Below are 16249 nucleotides of genomic sequence, written 5' to 3' on the forward strand. Positions count from 1 at the left end.
GATTGTTAACTCTGCAACTTATTCGGAAATTAAAGTTTTTTTTTTAATGCCACGTGGTCAGCTGAACTACAAGTTGGTGGTACTGTGAGAAACTTTGGCTAATGTCAGAGAGTGCAAGCAACCGGCGTAAGCCATCAGTGATATTTACGGTCGTTACTGCTACTTTGATTAGAAATGCATCACAGTTAGAGACTTCTGTTGCTCGTGAATTGTACTTTTCTTTTGGGTTCCCCCTATCCTTTTGGCACTTCTGTAGCTTTATCACAAAGGTTTTTAATATTAAATTGAATTTCAGAGGCTCTCTTGTTTCTCTGTTGCACATTAGCTTCGTATTCTAGTTAACAAGGTGAGTGTCGATGTTGAGGCTACTTTTCAACTAATACTTTAACACATGCACTGGATTTTGCATTCTGGTGATAATTAAAGTAGTTAACACTCATTTGACAGTTTGGAACTGATTTATTTATACATTTTTTTTTTCTTAAACATGTTTCTAGTATTTTTGTCAGGGACTCAATATTCACTAATTAGTTTGTCTTGTAGATCATTTCCCCCCCCTTATTTCGTGCAAAGCTCAAAGACATTAGCATTGAAAAGTTCGTGCATGTTTGTGGTTTTTGTTTGAAAAGTGAGTGCAGAGAGTACTGTCAGAACGAATTGTTTTAGATCAAACTACATCCTTCAAAATGATGGCTAACCATTGAAAATGTCTTGAAAAGGTTAAATCTGTACTTGTTTTAAGAAGATGTACCTAATAAACTGTCAAATGAGACTACAATAATCAGCCACAATATTAAAACCGGCTCTATCCAGAGCTACTTTGTCCACACAGTCTGGCAGCGGCTTCAAAGTCTTTTTAAGGTGGAGGTTCTCATGATTTAGGCTTGTTTCAACACATCCTGTAGGTGATGTGTTTAGCTTTAAGTTTGAGCCCAAGTAGAAAACCTTGGGTTTTCTATTGTTCCTCAAGCCTTTCCAGAGTAGTGTGCATTGTGCTGGGACTGTCATTGTTATTTGGCAGGGTGTCCTTGGTTGAAAAGTAAAAGTAACATCTACTTGAATGCCAAACCCAGTGTGCCAATGCACTGCAAGCAGGTGATCTGTTTAATTCATTTTTTACCTGCCAATGGTTTTAATTTTGTGGCCGATCACTGAACACCTGCCATGTGACTGCAAGTTTGTCTGTTTGTTTTGATGTCTTAGGAATGAATTCTGAGTAAACAGTGAATTATTTCAATATCCAATTTTGCAATAGGCACTGTACTTTATCCCCATCATGCCAAAGCAAAGGTGAGCTACAAACTGAGTTAAAATGACTGTTTTGTCTTAGTTAAGGCATAAACAGTGTTTTCTTGTCCTGCTGTGTCTAACGGGAGTGGCCTTTTTCTAGTTTTACAGCATATCTGTCTTTATTTTAATTTTTACACCTTAAATGATAATAAACAACTTGATTTGAAATGGACACGAGGGAAATACTGTAAGCAAAACCTAACCTGAAGTTGGGTCTGGTTTGTTTTGGCATGGCTTGTCCGGTGTGAGATGAAAGTCTATTTTGTAACCTTTCTCTGCATTATTTCATAAACATTTATTCATCAAATCTTATGTAAATAAACTATTGACTAACCAGTGAGTGTGAGTGCAGTACCACCTTCACGCTGAACTAATGGCTCTAGTTTCCACCTGTTGCTTCTTTTCTCTCCAAACAATCCAAAAAAGACAAGCAAGTAAAGAAATGGATCAGTCTTGTCAAAATCATCAGCAAAGCAGAGCCCCTCAGAACGCTGTACCTATGGGAACCTTCAGGCAGGGTAGTGTTCCCGCCCTGGAGAGGGGCATCATTAGTGGAGACAACGTCCAGTTTGGGAGGCTGCGTCGTCACACGCGTCTGTCCCAGTCGGAGAGCTCTGGGGCTGAAGAGGAATGGTTGAGCTCCTCAGTGGAGGCGAGTGGCTCGTATGGTCAAAGCCCCGTGCTGCAGGGTTTGCAGGCAGAGGCAGTGTGGTACAACCGCAATATTCACGATCAGGTTGAGAGTGGCGGACTGCTGTCGTCCTCTCCCCGGAGCCCAAACACCAGAGGATTCTTGCTCTATCACTCCAGACCCAATCAAAGTCACCTGCAGGGTCAAGGACCCTCTGTCACCACAGTGAAGGCCTCCGGTACGCCCCACCGTCAGATTGGCAAAGGCCGCAATCGCACCTCCTCTGAGACAGAGCAGGGGGGCAAAGGTAGCAGGGGACCACACCCAAGGAAGAGGGGCATCTCTGAGACGGAAAGCAAGCCCAAACGGGACAAGTATGACACCTCTGTCATGGAGTGAGATGTGACGTGTGCTTTTTGGCTCATTTAACACTTCTTTTTTTTTTTTTTTTTTTTTTTTCTTTCTGTGTGTTGGCTGTTTATGCTGACTTCTACCTGTGTGTGGTTTTTTTTGTTTTTTTTTTCTCCCCCCATACATAGACCTTCTGGTTGAACTTACGTGTGTTGAGGGCAGGTGGACATGTACTGCATATGGAACCAACGTATGTTAATATGGGGTTATTCAAAGTTTGTTCAATCCAGTAAAAATGCCACAGTTGCTTTTCCCAACCCTCTTATTTACCAGCTGCTAGTGTTACGCTTATTTTTAGATTCGGAACATTAAAAAAAACCCACCTTTCTGACCCTTGTGTGCCTGTACATATTTGTTTTCACACATGGAGTCCAGACGATGTCGGGGTGGCCAGGTTGGGACTTTCTCACATGTGACTTACAACAGGAGATAATTAGCATTAAACTTATTCTCATAATGGAAATGCTTCATTTCATTAAGACGTGTGCTGCATGGATTTGCAATGCCTGTGCTTTTCTTTTTTTTTTTTTCCTGTTTGACTCTTCAATTGTAACTGTCAGGTGTCGACTACAAAGGAATGCCCAAGTTAGTTGTATACAGTTCTCCCCTTTCAAGGGTAATGGTATGTGTAGTCAGGGGGGGTTGTTGGCAGGCAGTGACTAGCCTTTTGTTCAGTAATCCAGACTCTGCAGATCAGGCAACTCTGTTTGTGTGAGTGTGTAGACTGATGACTGACTGCTGCAGTAATTCACAAGCTGAATGTGACAGGGGTAAATCATAGGTTTCATTTAACCATTCATTTGTTGTCATCTTACAGCTGTAGCTGAAAGCATTGGGGAGAAACTAACTGCAGTGTCAAACTTCACCTGTAGTTCCTGCTGTTGTAACCTGTAATACAGCAAAATCAATCGAACGGCTGTCAAAGTTGTTACGTTGCTTTCCGTCTCAGCAGTTTGGCTATAACGCCTAAAATTCTTGTCTCGTGGTTTGCATATAAATTATCAAACTGTTCTGTTGAATTGCTAAATCTCTCATGAATTCTTATTCTTTTTCAGTACTAACATGAGTGGACTGATCTGCCTTACCACAGAAAGCATCTGGTTTGACAAAAACCGCTACGATGAGGCAGAAAAGCGTTTCTACGAGGGAGTCAACGGACCTGCCACGCAGCAGGTACAGAAACTTCATCAATCCATTTCTTAAATGCTAAACACTTTTAGAGGGTTTTAATCTGTAGTCTTTACTCAGAGCTATTCTGCCTGACTCTTTTGGTTCATGCCCTCCTGTCGGTGGCAGCGCAGCTCCCTTTTAGACAGTGTCCTGTTGATTCAGGCAGTAGTTACATCATCTTCTGTCACAGCTCATGGCAGCCTGGAGCAGCTGTGTGCATGTGAGTTAAGCCTCTCGATTTAGAAGTGGCTTGTACTAGCAAGAGGGTCAGGTGGTTTGGCAGCTGTCTTATCTTCTCAGGGCTGCTGCAGCAGTTCTTGGAGTTTCTATATAATGCTGGGAAAACAATGAAAAGAACCACATGCAGATAGTCTTGATTTTATGTGCAGAGTTATTTATAGATCTCTACAACTGATGTTGCTTGAGGGCTCCACAGGTAGACATGTCAGTGCATTTTATTGAATCAGGTTGGAAAAAGTTTAAATGAAAGGTCACGTCTCAGGACACAAGTGTGTGGGGGATTACCGTATTTCCCGGACTACAAAGCGCACCTAAATATTAGCCGCACAAGCTAAAATCAGGGGAAAATCCTGTTTTGTACATACATTAGCCGCACCTGACCAAAAGCCGCAGGTGTTTCAATGTTGACTTATCATATGTAAGAGAATATGCACAAAGGGAATTGTCAGGAAAGAGATGGCTGTTTGGAGACATCACTTTTATTAATATTTTGAAAAACAAGTTATGGGTACATATTTGCACATGTAGTACATAACAGTAGCCTACAGCACACCAGAAAAATAGATTCGGACTACCTTTTAGGCTCAGGTGCAGTGACACAGCTTTAACAAGAAGAAAAGTCAGTCATTCACCATCTTTCTCTTCTTCCTGCGCACTAAAACCACCAAAGTCCTCTTCTCCAGTGTCGGATACAAACAGGCTCATGATGGCTTCGTCATCCACTCTTCTTCTCTCCTTCGTTGTCACTTTCAAAACCAAAGAAATCCTCATTGTCAGTGTCAGAGTCGAACACCCTCAGAAGGGCCGTGGCGGTGTCCTCCTCTCCATCATGCAGCAGTCCAGCCCTCCAAAATCCGTTGGTGATCGTGGATGTTTTCACACTTTTCCACGCTGTCAGAATCCACCGGTGGAGTTGGGCATAACTTGCTTTTTGGGCATAACTTGCAAGTTTATCGCCGCTCATCATCCACGCCTCCCGCTGAACGCGTAGCGCTACTTTGAAGTTTGTTTTTCGCGCTACTTCGTACGGCACTACGTTGCCTGGCGGACGGACATGTGACTAACATACCACTCTTGAACCCCGATCCTTCCGCCAGGCAACGTAGTGCCGTACAACAGCGGAACAAACAAAACAAATCGTCTTACGATATGACAAAAATCACGGACAATCCATAGAAAAGCCGCACCTGACTAAAAGCCGCAGGGTTCAAAGCTTGTGCAAAAAGTAGCGGCTTATAGCCCGACATTTACGGTACATCGGCAGCATGAGCTGCTGGTTAGGCCATCGTGCCAGGCTCATGTACCCTCAGGTCTGCTCCCAGAGTCTGTAACTTTTGTATTGCTACATCAAATGCAAATAGATAAGACAAGTTTTGTGTGTGTGGGGGTTTTTTTGTTTTTGTTTTTTGGGTGGGAGGGTGTAAGGTTTGCCTCTATTTTACAGAAGGAAAAGGGGGGGGGAAGCCTTTATTAAACCAGTCGCCCCACTTTTGTCAGTCCTGCACACTGCTTTGTCTTTGACTGCTTCTACTTCATTAGCTCTTTTCCCACACGTGCCTGCGGGTTAGGTGAGATGATGCCATCATGCAGGACATTGCTAAATCCACTAGGAAAATGTAGAGTGAGTACCACATTGTGCATGAACTGCAGATGTTCACCGTGTCATAATGTGGAATTGAAGTGTAAATGGCAACATTTTGTGCAGTCCATATTGAGCATTCACATGCCGTGTAGTACCAGTTTTTGTTTTATAATAATCATAATCATCATCATCAGTGGTTTTTAATGTTTTGCTAGCAGTATACGTTGGTGTCGTTTCAAAAACGGGTCTTGCACGTAATTGTTGTAATTGTTCCTCCTCTCCTTTATTAATACGAGATTCCTTCTTAAAAATCTAATGTTAGTGATCAAGATTAAAATGAACTATTTTGGTTATCACCAGGCTACAGTTGTTACTTACAAATATGGTAACTTCTTTCACTGTAATACAAAGATTGTTTGTTTGAGGACCAGTAATGGAAAAATGACACAGACTTTAGTTTCAGTGGGGGGGAAAGGACAAGACTATTTCTTTGGTTTAAGGTGAGGTTTATAAGAACTTATTTTCATGGGGGGAGCAAGGAGGACAACCTGTAGTTGGTCTGCTTTTATTCTTTCGTGCATGTAAATATGAGCACCAGTTGACAGTAGTATCCCAATAAATTGTAAAATATTGATCTCTTTGTACCTACATCTTCTACTTTTCCTGTTGTTTTCATGTTTCCCCCCTCATTTACCCTTTACATCACCGGGTGCTGGTGATAACTGGCGTGCAGCAGGCCAAAGGTCGCCAGCAGAAACGGCGGCACAGAAACGTAAGTCGGTCGCACAGCTTTGCTGCTCAGGCAATGCTGGAAATGCTGCATGAATGAGACAGCAATGCTGGCTGCGTCTGCTGCTGCCTGACCTGGAGTGTGTTATTCATCACGACATCATGGTATCTCATCCTGTTCCACCACCTCTCGCCATCCAGCTTCCTTTTCTATGTCTGTCAATATAATTGATTTAGACTGCTTCTAATAAAGCTGATTTCATTTATTCTAGACATTGTGTTATGATTATAGTTGTGATTATCAGTTTTGATCAAACTGCTAATGATTCTTGGAAGCAAACTGTTTTCTGAGAGTTCGAGTTGGATAAGGTCAGTATCAGCCTCCCAGCTTTGTTAAAGACTGGAAGCAGAAGGTTAAAAAGGCAGATGACAATTTAAAGGAAAAGAGAGCTCTCATTATACTGTCAGTCACCATAAATTGGTTTTGGGATTTTTTTTTTTTTTCTTTATTTTGTTTTGTTTTTGTTTGTTTTTTGGCGAGTGTTGTATTTCTGTTCCCCATTTTAAAGCAGTTTGCTTTCAATCTCTTTGTTAACAGGCTGGAGGCTAATGATGAATTACTATCAATCTGACTCGGAAAGAAGCAATCTTGTTCTGCTTCAAAATTCATTGGAGATGGAGTTGATTTCTAATCAGCGTTTTGTGTTTAAATTTTTTTATTTTTTTTTTTACCCCTGCATGTTTTTTGGTTTTGCTTGCTTTTTCACATCAGCCTTGGGTTTGTTCTTGACCTGTCCGTTAATGCATTTGTTGCTGTGTTTGCTGTCCTGCAGTGTGACTCTTGGTGTTAATTTGTGGTGTTCTTCCCGCAGTCATCCTCACATGCAGGAGACCAGGAGCTGGTTTCACGCATGAAGAGCCTGGAGCTGGAGAACCAGACCCTGCACAAAGGTTTGTGCTTAAACTATAATACACATGTTCAAGATTTTATCGAAATAAAACATGACATTATAAAAGAGCTGCTCGTAGTAAAATATTGCAGGGCGGCAGTCAGACGTGTTGCACAGTTTCAAGATGAGGTTTTTTGGTGTTCCTTCAGTTAGGTTTGCAGCTTATCTGTCAGGACAGTGAGCCTTGATACATCAGTGCGCCAAGCTGCTGCACCCAGATGTTTGCCTGTACACAAGTGTGCACATTGCTACGACGCAGACCACAACAGTTGTAGTTTGTCTGTTTATTGCAGTGATGTTAATGAGCAGATTGATCAGGACACAAAGTCAAAAGTTTAATTCCATGAAATTAAAACTACTGATTTCTTTTAAAGAAACTTTTTTTTTTTTTTTTTTTTTTTTTTTTAATATAAACAAATAAACCCCGTGGTTGAGCAGATTCTCAGTTTGTAGCTTTCATGATCAAAATCGGCCAAAACCAGTATCAGGTTGACCTTAAAGGTGTCTGGAATCTGAATCACCCAAAAAAAAAACTGTTTAGTGCAAATCTATTTAAAGGGTTTACTTAATCATCTTGACAGGTTCAGTCTTTTCTTACATGCATACATCTGTCTGCAGGGTGTACACACCCATGATGAATGGTGGTAAACAATCAATTTGGCTATTACTGTTACAAAAATGTAGGAAACTGTGGAGAAGTTCAAAGCAAAATGTGGAGAGGCTGATGAGGGATCGTAAACCAGCACAAACAGATTTGAATGTGTCAAAGTCAACCCTGATAACCTATACATACCAGCTTGAGATGTACCCTTATTTGTAAGCTCGTTTTTGCTGCCCCCAAGTGGCAAATGCATGTATTTGACTTTGACTTTGTGTTTGCTTGTGTAGTGGTGGTTGAGATGAGGGCAACCCTGCAGAAGCTAGAGTCCAGAGTGGCTGTGCTGGAGAAGAGCCCAACACCAGCAGCCATCCCTGCTGCAAAGGTAGATGCTGTGGGATGTTCATAGCTTCTAAAACAGACGTCTTTCGGGGGGTCCTACAAATCTTCTCTGTACTTGAATTCAAGTTTTGATGTTAATCAAAAGGGAAACGTGTACACTGGCAGATCACACTTTTGGTTTTGATTTGAAGTCATTTCTTTAATCTTCGTGTGTGTGTGTGTGTGTGTGTGTGTGTGTCCTTGTCCGGTTGTTTGTATTTTTATTCAAATATCTTGTACCTGCGCCCCTTCCTTATTTCATATAATCAATTGAAGTTCCTTTCCTTCATGCCTTTCACTGTGATGTTTTGAGTCACGCACTAGAAAGACTATTTGTAAAATACACCATCTATTCCCTTTTTTCCATCTGCATTGTCCAGGTTGCTCCAGTCAAACAGGAAAAAGTGATAAATGGTGACGATGATGACATAGACTTGTTTGGCAGCGACGAGGAAGATGAGGAGGCAGAACGTATAAAGCAGGAGCGCTTGGAGGCCTACGCAGCCAAGAAGGCAAAGAAACCAGCTCTCATTGCTAAGTCATCCATCCTGCTGGATGTCAAACCTGTAAGTATCTATTAGGGGTGCAACGATATTCGTATCGATATTGAACCGTTCGATACAGTGCTTTCGGTTCGGTACGCATATGTATCGAACAATACAACATTTGTAATTTATTTTATCAACTTTCCTTCCGACGATGCTGTCTGTGTTGAGCGCTCAGTGAATCTGCGTTCGACTACTCCGCCTAGGCTGCACTGTCGAGCGCAGATCCACTGAGCGCTCAACACAGACAGCATAGTCAGAAGGAAGAGCGCAGGGCAAGCTAGCAAGACACATGGACCTCCCCCACCCTCATTCAGATCTGGCGTTTGGAATTATTTTGGTTTTCATGTGACGTATGACCCTGAAGGTAAGCGAGTCATGGACTAAAGTAAAACAGTATGTTGGATGTGCCACGCAATGCTCAATTACATGGGTGGGAACTAGTGTGTTAGCGCAGTTAGCTCGTTAACGTGTTGGCCGTCTAGCCCCATGCACGGGGCGATCAGCGGTAGCTCGTTAACGGAGATTTGCCGTGTTGTGACGTTAAGGTCATTTCAACGAGATTAACCTGAAAGCACTAGTGGGAACACAACGAATATGACTGCACATTTACGCCGACATCATCCTAGTGCAAAGACCAAAACAACAAGCATGCTACTAACTTTAGCCGAGTCATTTAGACAGCTGTTTAATATGCTGCTGAGAATATAGCCCAGAAGAAGCGGATAGTATAGCTTTTATTTTGGAAAGAGACATTTCTCTGTAATAAACTCTCTTTTCCAAAGATGAGTGATTCCTCAATCAGATACAGGGCTCGCAATATCGCTAGCCCGACGTCCCGGAGCTAGCGATTTTTTTTTTTATTTTTTATTTTTTTTTTTATTTTTTTTTTTTTTTTTTCAGTCGGGCTACCAAAATCTCTCTGCCCTGCCCGTCGGGCTATTGTAGGAAAAATATATGTCAATGCTTTTGCATTCTTTCAGAAATGTAGCTGGGTAATTATGTCATTGGCATCGGTGAGCCACTGTCAATATGTGACATATTGAAATCGCGTTTGAATTTGCGCTTGTTTTTTTGCTTTCACTTTGCAATCGCGCGAACTGTGTATAGAGAGCGACAGCACTGATCTGTGAGTGATGATAATTTGTGCACCAATTCCTCTGACATCGTCTTATTAATCGTTAGCTTACTATGCAAACATGACAAGTGAAATCTCCCGCAGCTTAAACATGTGAGAGGTTGATCGCGCAGAGAATCGCTGAGCTTATGTGAGTGCATGTGTAAAAGCAGCAGGATTTATATTTGACTACGATGACCTGGATGACTGAGAACCTTCACAGACAGATATATATTTCAGTTCTGCTGAGCCAAATAAGACAGGTCAGGGTGAAGAAGTGACAGCCAAAGAAAAGCTTACCACAAAACGGAGAAGTTATGACAAATCAGACTATAAGGCAAAAAGAAAGTGCAGCTTTATGGTCTCATGGACAAAATTATTTCTGTGGCTGCAATATGACGAGCTAAATAACCAGGGCTGCACATAAGTGGTCCGCAGGTGCGCATTCGCTGTCAAAATAAAAAACGCGCACAAGGGTTAGGGTTAAATTTAAAAACTGTACTTTTGAGTTAAAATATATATTTATAATTTTAATAAATGACAAATTAAAAAGGCATGAACATTTTTTTGTATCGAAAAAATATCGAACCGTGACACCAAAGTATCGAACCGAACCGTGAATTTTGTGTATCGTTGCACCCCTAGTATCTATCGAAGCATAAAAGATTTTCACATGTGCAAGTTTTTCTTTAAAATTTTAATTTGATACATTTTATTCGTGGTTAAGGGTTTTGGGGTTTTTTTGTTTTGTTTTTTTTCTGGTAAATCCTGAAAAACTGACTAGTCTGTAATAGTAATGATTGTTGAAGAGGAAAAATTTTTTTAAAAACTTTTAAGCGATACATTTTAACTGTAATGTGAGCTGTGTCATTGAACCCGATTGGTATTTGTGTCTCTCCCCTTCTTGTGTGTGTTTAGTGGGACGATGAGACGGATATGGCTAAGCTGGAGGAGTGTGTGCGCTCGGTGCAGATGGACGGGCTCCTGTGGGGAGCTTCCAAGCTGGTGCCAGTCGGCTATGGCATCAAGAAGCTGCAGATCAGCTGTGTGGTTGAGGACGATAAAGTTGGCACAGACATCCTGGAAGAGGAGATCACCAAGTTTGAGGACTATGTAAGTAACAATCACAGAGGTGTAAACAGTTTGTGGTGTTGAGCCATGTTTTAACTTACATTTATGCAACAGTTGTCACAATGCAGCTGGACGAGAGTTTTACATGCCAGTGTTCAGATTAGAAATGGTTCCCTCCTTTCACCAGACAAATATTGTTTCTCCAAAAATGCTTACATCCTTTGTAATAAGATTATCTATATATAGATAGGTTTGTTTTTGTTTATTAAAGAGGTGGTTTCCTCCTCTTTATGGACTCCTAACTCTCCATTCATGAATCTAGTCGTTATCTTTTATTCTGCTCTGAGATATGAATCAAATTCATTTTACTTTTTAATCATTGGTGCAAGAAATCATATATTGCAGTAAACATTTAGTGAAGACTTCTCACTCACTCATCACAAAAAGCATCTTTTACCAGTTTTGTAAGTTAATCAGTAAAACAACTTTATTTAAATAATGGCTTTCATTACATTAAATCTTAATAGCATAAATATGTTGCAATAACTGACTTTGCATTCAATTCTTTCTTCCTCTGTAGATCCAGAGTGTCGATGTTGCTGCCTTCAATAAGATCTAAGCTCCTCCAGCCCTTCACCTGCTCCACCAAAGTGTTGTTGCTGCTGCGGGTGTGTGGTTAATAAAAAGAAAAGCAAATCTTTGAGCACAAACATCTGCCTCAGTTTCCTCATTCTCACTGAAATGAATTATTCTGCCTGTCTTCACATGTTAAATTGAGCACAGCTTCAAAGTGGAGCCCAGCCCCACCCAGAATCCAGGGTATAGAGGCTGCGTGAATGTGATCTTCTCTTTGTGAAGCAGAACCATTGCATCAGAAACATTAAAGAAGGATAAAGTCCCACCTCTGAAATCTAGATACACTCCTATTCTGCAAGCACACTGGGCACTGAGAGTCATGCTCTCCTTATTGTGCTGAAATGAGCAGGCTGTGGGTGAGCAGTCCAGGCTCCACGATTTAGAGTTGTGCCCCAGCTTGCACTCGCTCCCTCCTCCGGCCCGGCTCATGTTCTTGTAGCACACGCCGACGGAAACCCCTCCGTTTCCGGTCCACTCGATCTCCCAGTAGCAGCGTCCAGCCATCCCGGCCTTACACAGCACCTGTGCCCAGCTGGTGAAGCGGTCTGGGTGGTCCGCGTAGGGCTGCGGGTCGGCGCGTGTGGTCACGGCTCGTTGCCCGTCAGAGAAGCACAAGTAAGAGTTGGCAGTGTTCGGGTCCAGGATTATATCGTTGTAATCTGGACAGAAGATGAGCGTGTGCTACAGATGACTGTATTTGATGGTGGTATGATTTGTAAATGATCGTACTCACATTGAAGAAAATCAGCTCTCGTCTTTGGTTCTGAGTTGTAGGGTATGTCAGCGTCTTTAACTGTTAGATTTAGAGGATAAAGGGTTAAATTAAATTTAAGTGACAGTTTTCTAAGTTGCTTTTGTGTGTGAGGTTTAGTAAATCTCACCTTTAGACTTTTCAGAGTTGTTCTTACTGCTGCTTTCTTTCAGTAAAGTGACTGAAAATGTAAATTAGAAAATAAAGGTGTTGGGGTTTCTTTGTAAATCGTGTGTGTTGCAATGAGAAGTGAAGTAAAGGGTACATTTACGTCACTACTTACCCTTTTCAGATATTTTGGAGAATTCTTTTTGAAGTGTATCATCCAGACTGTCCTTCAGGTTAACCAGCGCCCCTTTCGTGGTTTTATACATCAAATAATGAAGCGCATCAGTGCTGGGCATCTCCACGGGCTTTGTAGGGAAGTGAAGAGACTTGCACTTCTGCAAAAACATTCAACACAACAGCATTTGAATTAGGGCTGTTGGATATAACAATATATATCGGATGACCACAACTGTTTACGGCAATATTTTTTTTTCATCGTTTTGACGGTCACTGTAGTGGCTATATTAATTTCTTAAAGTTCTCTCTTTCTCTTATATTTAATATAACCACACTGTGGACGGACAAGCGCCTGTTTTTATGCATTAGCAACAATGATGGTAACACTATCGTGTGTCCGCTTGTTTATTTTCCATATAAACCTTTCACAATAAAGCTCAGGATCCTGTTGAGACTTTTCAAAATAAACTGAATCACGTGAAAGAGCAGATTATTTACGGATGAGAAGTAAAAAAAGATCCGCCATGTGCTAAAAAATAAACCTTAGAGTCAATCGTTAGAACAGGCTTTTCCCCGCAGCACGCCGTGTAATAAATACAAAGAAAACGGTCGTTACAACTTATGTCTAAAAATGTATCGTTTCATGCATCTGTTAAAACACTCGACTCCAGGTACATCACGCGCAGCTGGAAACGCTGCCCGAGATTCACAGAATTTACAGAAAATGTTACATTTTTGTGATTTATATCGTCATCGGACGATAGAATTCTTATATCGGGATATGAGATTTTGGTCATATCGCACAGCCCTAATTTGAATACAAATGCAGCAGGTGTAAATAAACCAGGAAGGCTCGCAGAACAGTTGTGGTGAATCGCTTACAGCCCAGACCATAATTAAAGAGCAAGTTTTATTTATTTATTTTTAATTTAATAAAAAGGATTAAAAGGAGACAAAACATTTAAATATATTATCGTGCTGAATACTTTGGATGTGTTTGATAAATAGGCCATTTGGCTGCAGTTCAAACATTACTCAGGTTAACATGGATCCAAATAGGGGAAAGCAGGGTCATAAGACGACAAGCATAAGTCGGCAGGTTTGACCTTTTCCATAGTTCTGCATCAGTAAACATACAGGAGTCTTTCTGGGAAGGGACCTTACAAAGTGCCTTTGCCAAATGATGTGTGACTGAAGTTCACTGCAACTCTGCAACTTCTGAATTTTAAAGTTTGTAATTTGAGTTTTCACTTCAGTTTTTCTCATGCTAAGTTTCAGATTTGTCCTTGATTCTGGAGATCCTGGAAACACTTCAACAGACGCTGAATGAACTTTAGTGTTAGTAGCTAAAGCTGATAGCACACGTGTCATTTGGATTATTTATCATCCTCAGTTAAATCTCACTTCATAAGTAAATATAGAAATTACAGTGTACTTACTTTTAGATGTGATTAATTTCAGTAATTTTTAAGAGGAACAGTGAAAGTAAATTATCTAGACGTTAGTAAAATGGGAAATAACCTCACTGTCTTCTGCCTGATTAGGATTTCCCTCACCATCCAAAGCCAAAAGAGGTAAGTGAACACTAAACTGAGCAGATTGTGTATTTATAAAACCCCTTTCAGGGCCCCAAATCAGCAAAGTATATCAAAAAGCTTTGAACGTTTCCCTTATAAGAGAGACTTGTGGTTAGATTAAAAACAAAAGTCAATCTTTCCCACATTTTTAGTTCAAACTTCAGTTTCACACCTGAAGAAAGTGGATGTGGTCTTCAGTGTGAGAGAGCTTCTCCAGCTCAGCGCCGGTCCTCTTGAGCTCGGCCATCTCCTTCTGTATCTTCTCCAGCTCCTCCTCAGCCTGACTGACGGCTGCTTTGCCCTGGACTCTGATCAGCTCCTTCACCTCGCTGTTCTGTTTCTCAATGGATCGGATCAGCTTGGAGAAAATCCTCTCACTCTCCTCCTGTGCAGCCTCCGTGGAGTGCTGTGGAAGATAAAAGTTTCCTCTTTTGGTCCCCTGGATTCACTGGAACTGCACTTTTGACAAAGACACATTTTAAAGCTCCTGGAGAGGAAATGCACTCACCTTGATGTATCTGATTACGTATCGTAGTTCCTTCTCACTCTCCTTCAGTTTCTGCACAGACTTCAAAGAGGTCTCCTGGAGTTTTTTCTAAGAGAATACAAAAGATGAATATCAATCACATGGAGCAGTCCCCTGTGCCGCTTAGGCGAATAATTTTTCGCGGCTGCATTTCACGGTGGAAAGTTTTGATTTCAAAAATCAAAGGATGGCAGTACAGTAGGAGGCCTTTGGTCTTCCAGCCAAGATACAGCAGCAGGACCAAAGCACACGTTACTCTGCTTGTGTTCAATATTTTCAATGCTGAGTTTTCTTCATTTGTATATAATGGCTATCACTGTGACTTTGTAGCCTTTTCCAGAGTGACACATATCAGTGACTTTGTTCTCATCTTTTCTTGTGTTGCTTTAAAGACAATCTTAGTCTACTTCATATGTTTTAAGTGATTCCTTGATTCAACAGGTCTGGCAGCAAAACTCAGCTTTCCAAAAAATGTCGATTAAGAGTTTTTTGAGCTTACATCATAGACTGTACACATGACCTTATCTGGAAAAAAGGAAAATATTCAACAAGCAGCCTAACAGGTAACAGCCTCTAATTGGTCGGTTTTTCTTTCTTTCTCATTCCTCATCTGGCTCTCTCTGGCTTTAACACTTACCTCTACAGACTGAGGAGTACTATCCCTAAGTACTGATTTGATATGTAAATCTTGACAAGTTTCCCCTTAAAATCCAAATTTGTGCTGCCAGTAAAAGCTCTCCGTCTAAATAAAGGTCTTAGAAAGCCAATAGAAGGTCAAGTGCACATTTTGAATTTCAAATCCACTCAGAAAAGATTGCAAAAAAAAAGAAAAATGCTCAAACCCACCTGCTGTTTTGCCCTCTCGTCCACCACGGAGACAGTTTCATGGCCCTTATGGCTCTCTTTAACACACTGCGAGCACACACAGTGCTGGTCATTGTGACAGTACAGCCTCAGTAACTTATCGTGCTGTGGGCACAGCTTCTCTTTCAGCTGATCCGAAGGTGGGATCAGCTTATGTCCCTTTCCACGAAAGCGTTCTTCGTGGGCTTTCAGGTGAGAGGCGCAGTACGACCCTACGCACATAAGGCATGACTTCACGGCTTTGCTTTTTCTCACCGTACATGAAGTGCATTTCACCTCCTCTGGTTTGCTGGATTGTTGACTTTCGGCCTGAAATCCGGTTTTCTGAAGCTTTTCCACCAGTTCACCCAGAACAGTGTTCCTGCTCAGGAGAGGTCTTGGGTTGAACACCTGCCTGCACTGAGGACAGCTCCACTGACCTTTCTGCTTTGCCCTGTTCCAGTAGTCTTCAATGCACTCCAGGCAGTAGCTGTGTCCACAGGGGATCGTCACTGGGTCTCTTAACACCTCCAGGCACACTGAACAGCAGAACTGGTCCTGCTCAACAGAAATCGTTGTGGCTGCCATTTCCTGCACTCTCGACTGAAACTAGAACAGGCAAAGATGGGCGTAGTTCACAGGTGTGCTGACAGCAGCTTCTCATGTTTCACCTGCTGCAACCTGAAGCCTCCAATCACAGCCAGCAAAGAAGCAAATGGGCCGTCCCAGAGAGCCTGTGCAAAGACCAGCCTGACAAAGAAAACGCCTCCAGGTCCCACATCAGGGAAGCTCCTGTGAGATCACATTTAAATACAATCTGATATGAGGCTGTACTGGAAAATGGCATTGTTTTCGTGCCTGGAGCCAGCGTTTTGGTCACGGAGCTGATGTGTAAACAAAAACCACCCGTGAGAAA

General features: G+C 41.7%; 2 protein-coding genes across 3 annotated transcripts; one reads left to right on the forward strand and one right to left on the reverse strand.

Annotated features, from left to right (window-relative positions):
* Positions 1-1261: 1261 nt before the first annotated feature.
* Positions 1262-11425, forward strand: eef1da (eukaryotic translation elongation factor 1 delta a (guanine nucleotide exchange protein)). Of its 2 annotated transcripts, XM_085389697.1 has the most exons (9): positions 1262-1290; positions 1717-2295; positions 3388-3505; positions 6058-6096; positions 6926-7004; positions 7892-7986; positions 8363-8548; positions 10563-10757; positions 11296-11425. In XM_085389697.1, the coding sequence occupies exons 1-9, from the start codon at positions 1277-1279 to the stop codon at positions 11332-11334; spliced, it is 1344 nt and encodes a 447-aa protein (XP_085245823.1). In that variant the 5' UTR covers positions 1262-1276; the 3' UTR covers positions 11335-11425. The 2 variants fall into 2 exon arrangements, with proteins under 2 accessions (XP_085245823.1, XP_085245824.1); XM_085389698.1 differs by lacking the exon at positions 6058-6096.
* Positions 11310-16114, reverse strand: LOC146647943 (E3 ubiquitin/ISG15 ligase TRIM25-like). Its single transcript, XM_085389692.1, has 7 exons — positions 15337-16114; positions 14473-14559; positions 14137-14370; positions 12386-12545; positions 12233-12283; positions 12085-12144; positions 11310-12010 (listed from the first exon to the last, which is right to left on the reverse strand). The coding sequence occupies exons 1-7, from the start codon at positions 15919-15921 to the stop codon at positions 11484-11486; spliced, it is 1704 nt and encodes a 567-aa protein (XP_085245818.1). The 5' UTR covers positions 15922-16114; the 3' UTR covers positions 11310-11483.
* Positions 16115-16249: the final 135 nt, after the last annotated feature.

The sequence above is a fragment of the Rhamphochromis longiceps genome, linkage group LG18 (genome assembly GCF_057381845.1).
Source record: "Rhamphochromis longiceps isolate RC_006_pf linkage group LG18, R_longiceps_female_GT1.1, whole genome shotgun sequence".
Taxonomy (NCBI): domain Eukaryota; kingdom Metazoa; phylum Chordata; class Actinopteri; order Cichliformes; family Cichlidae; genus Rhamphochromis; species Rhamphochromis longiceps.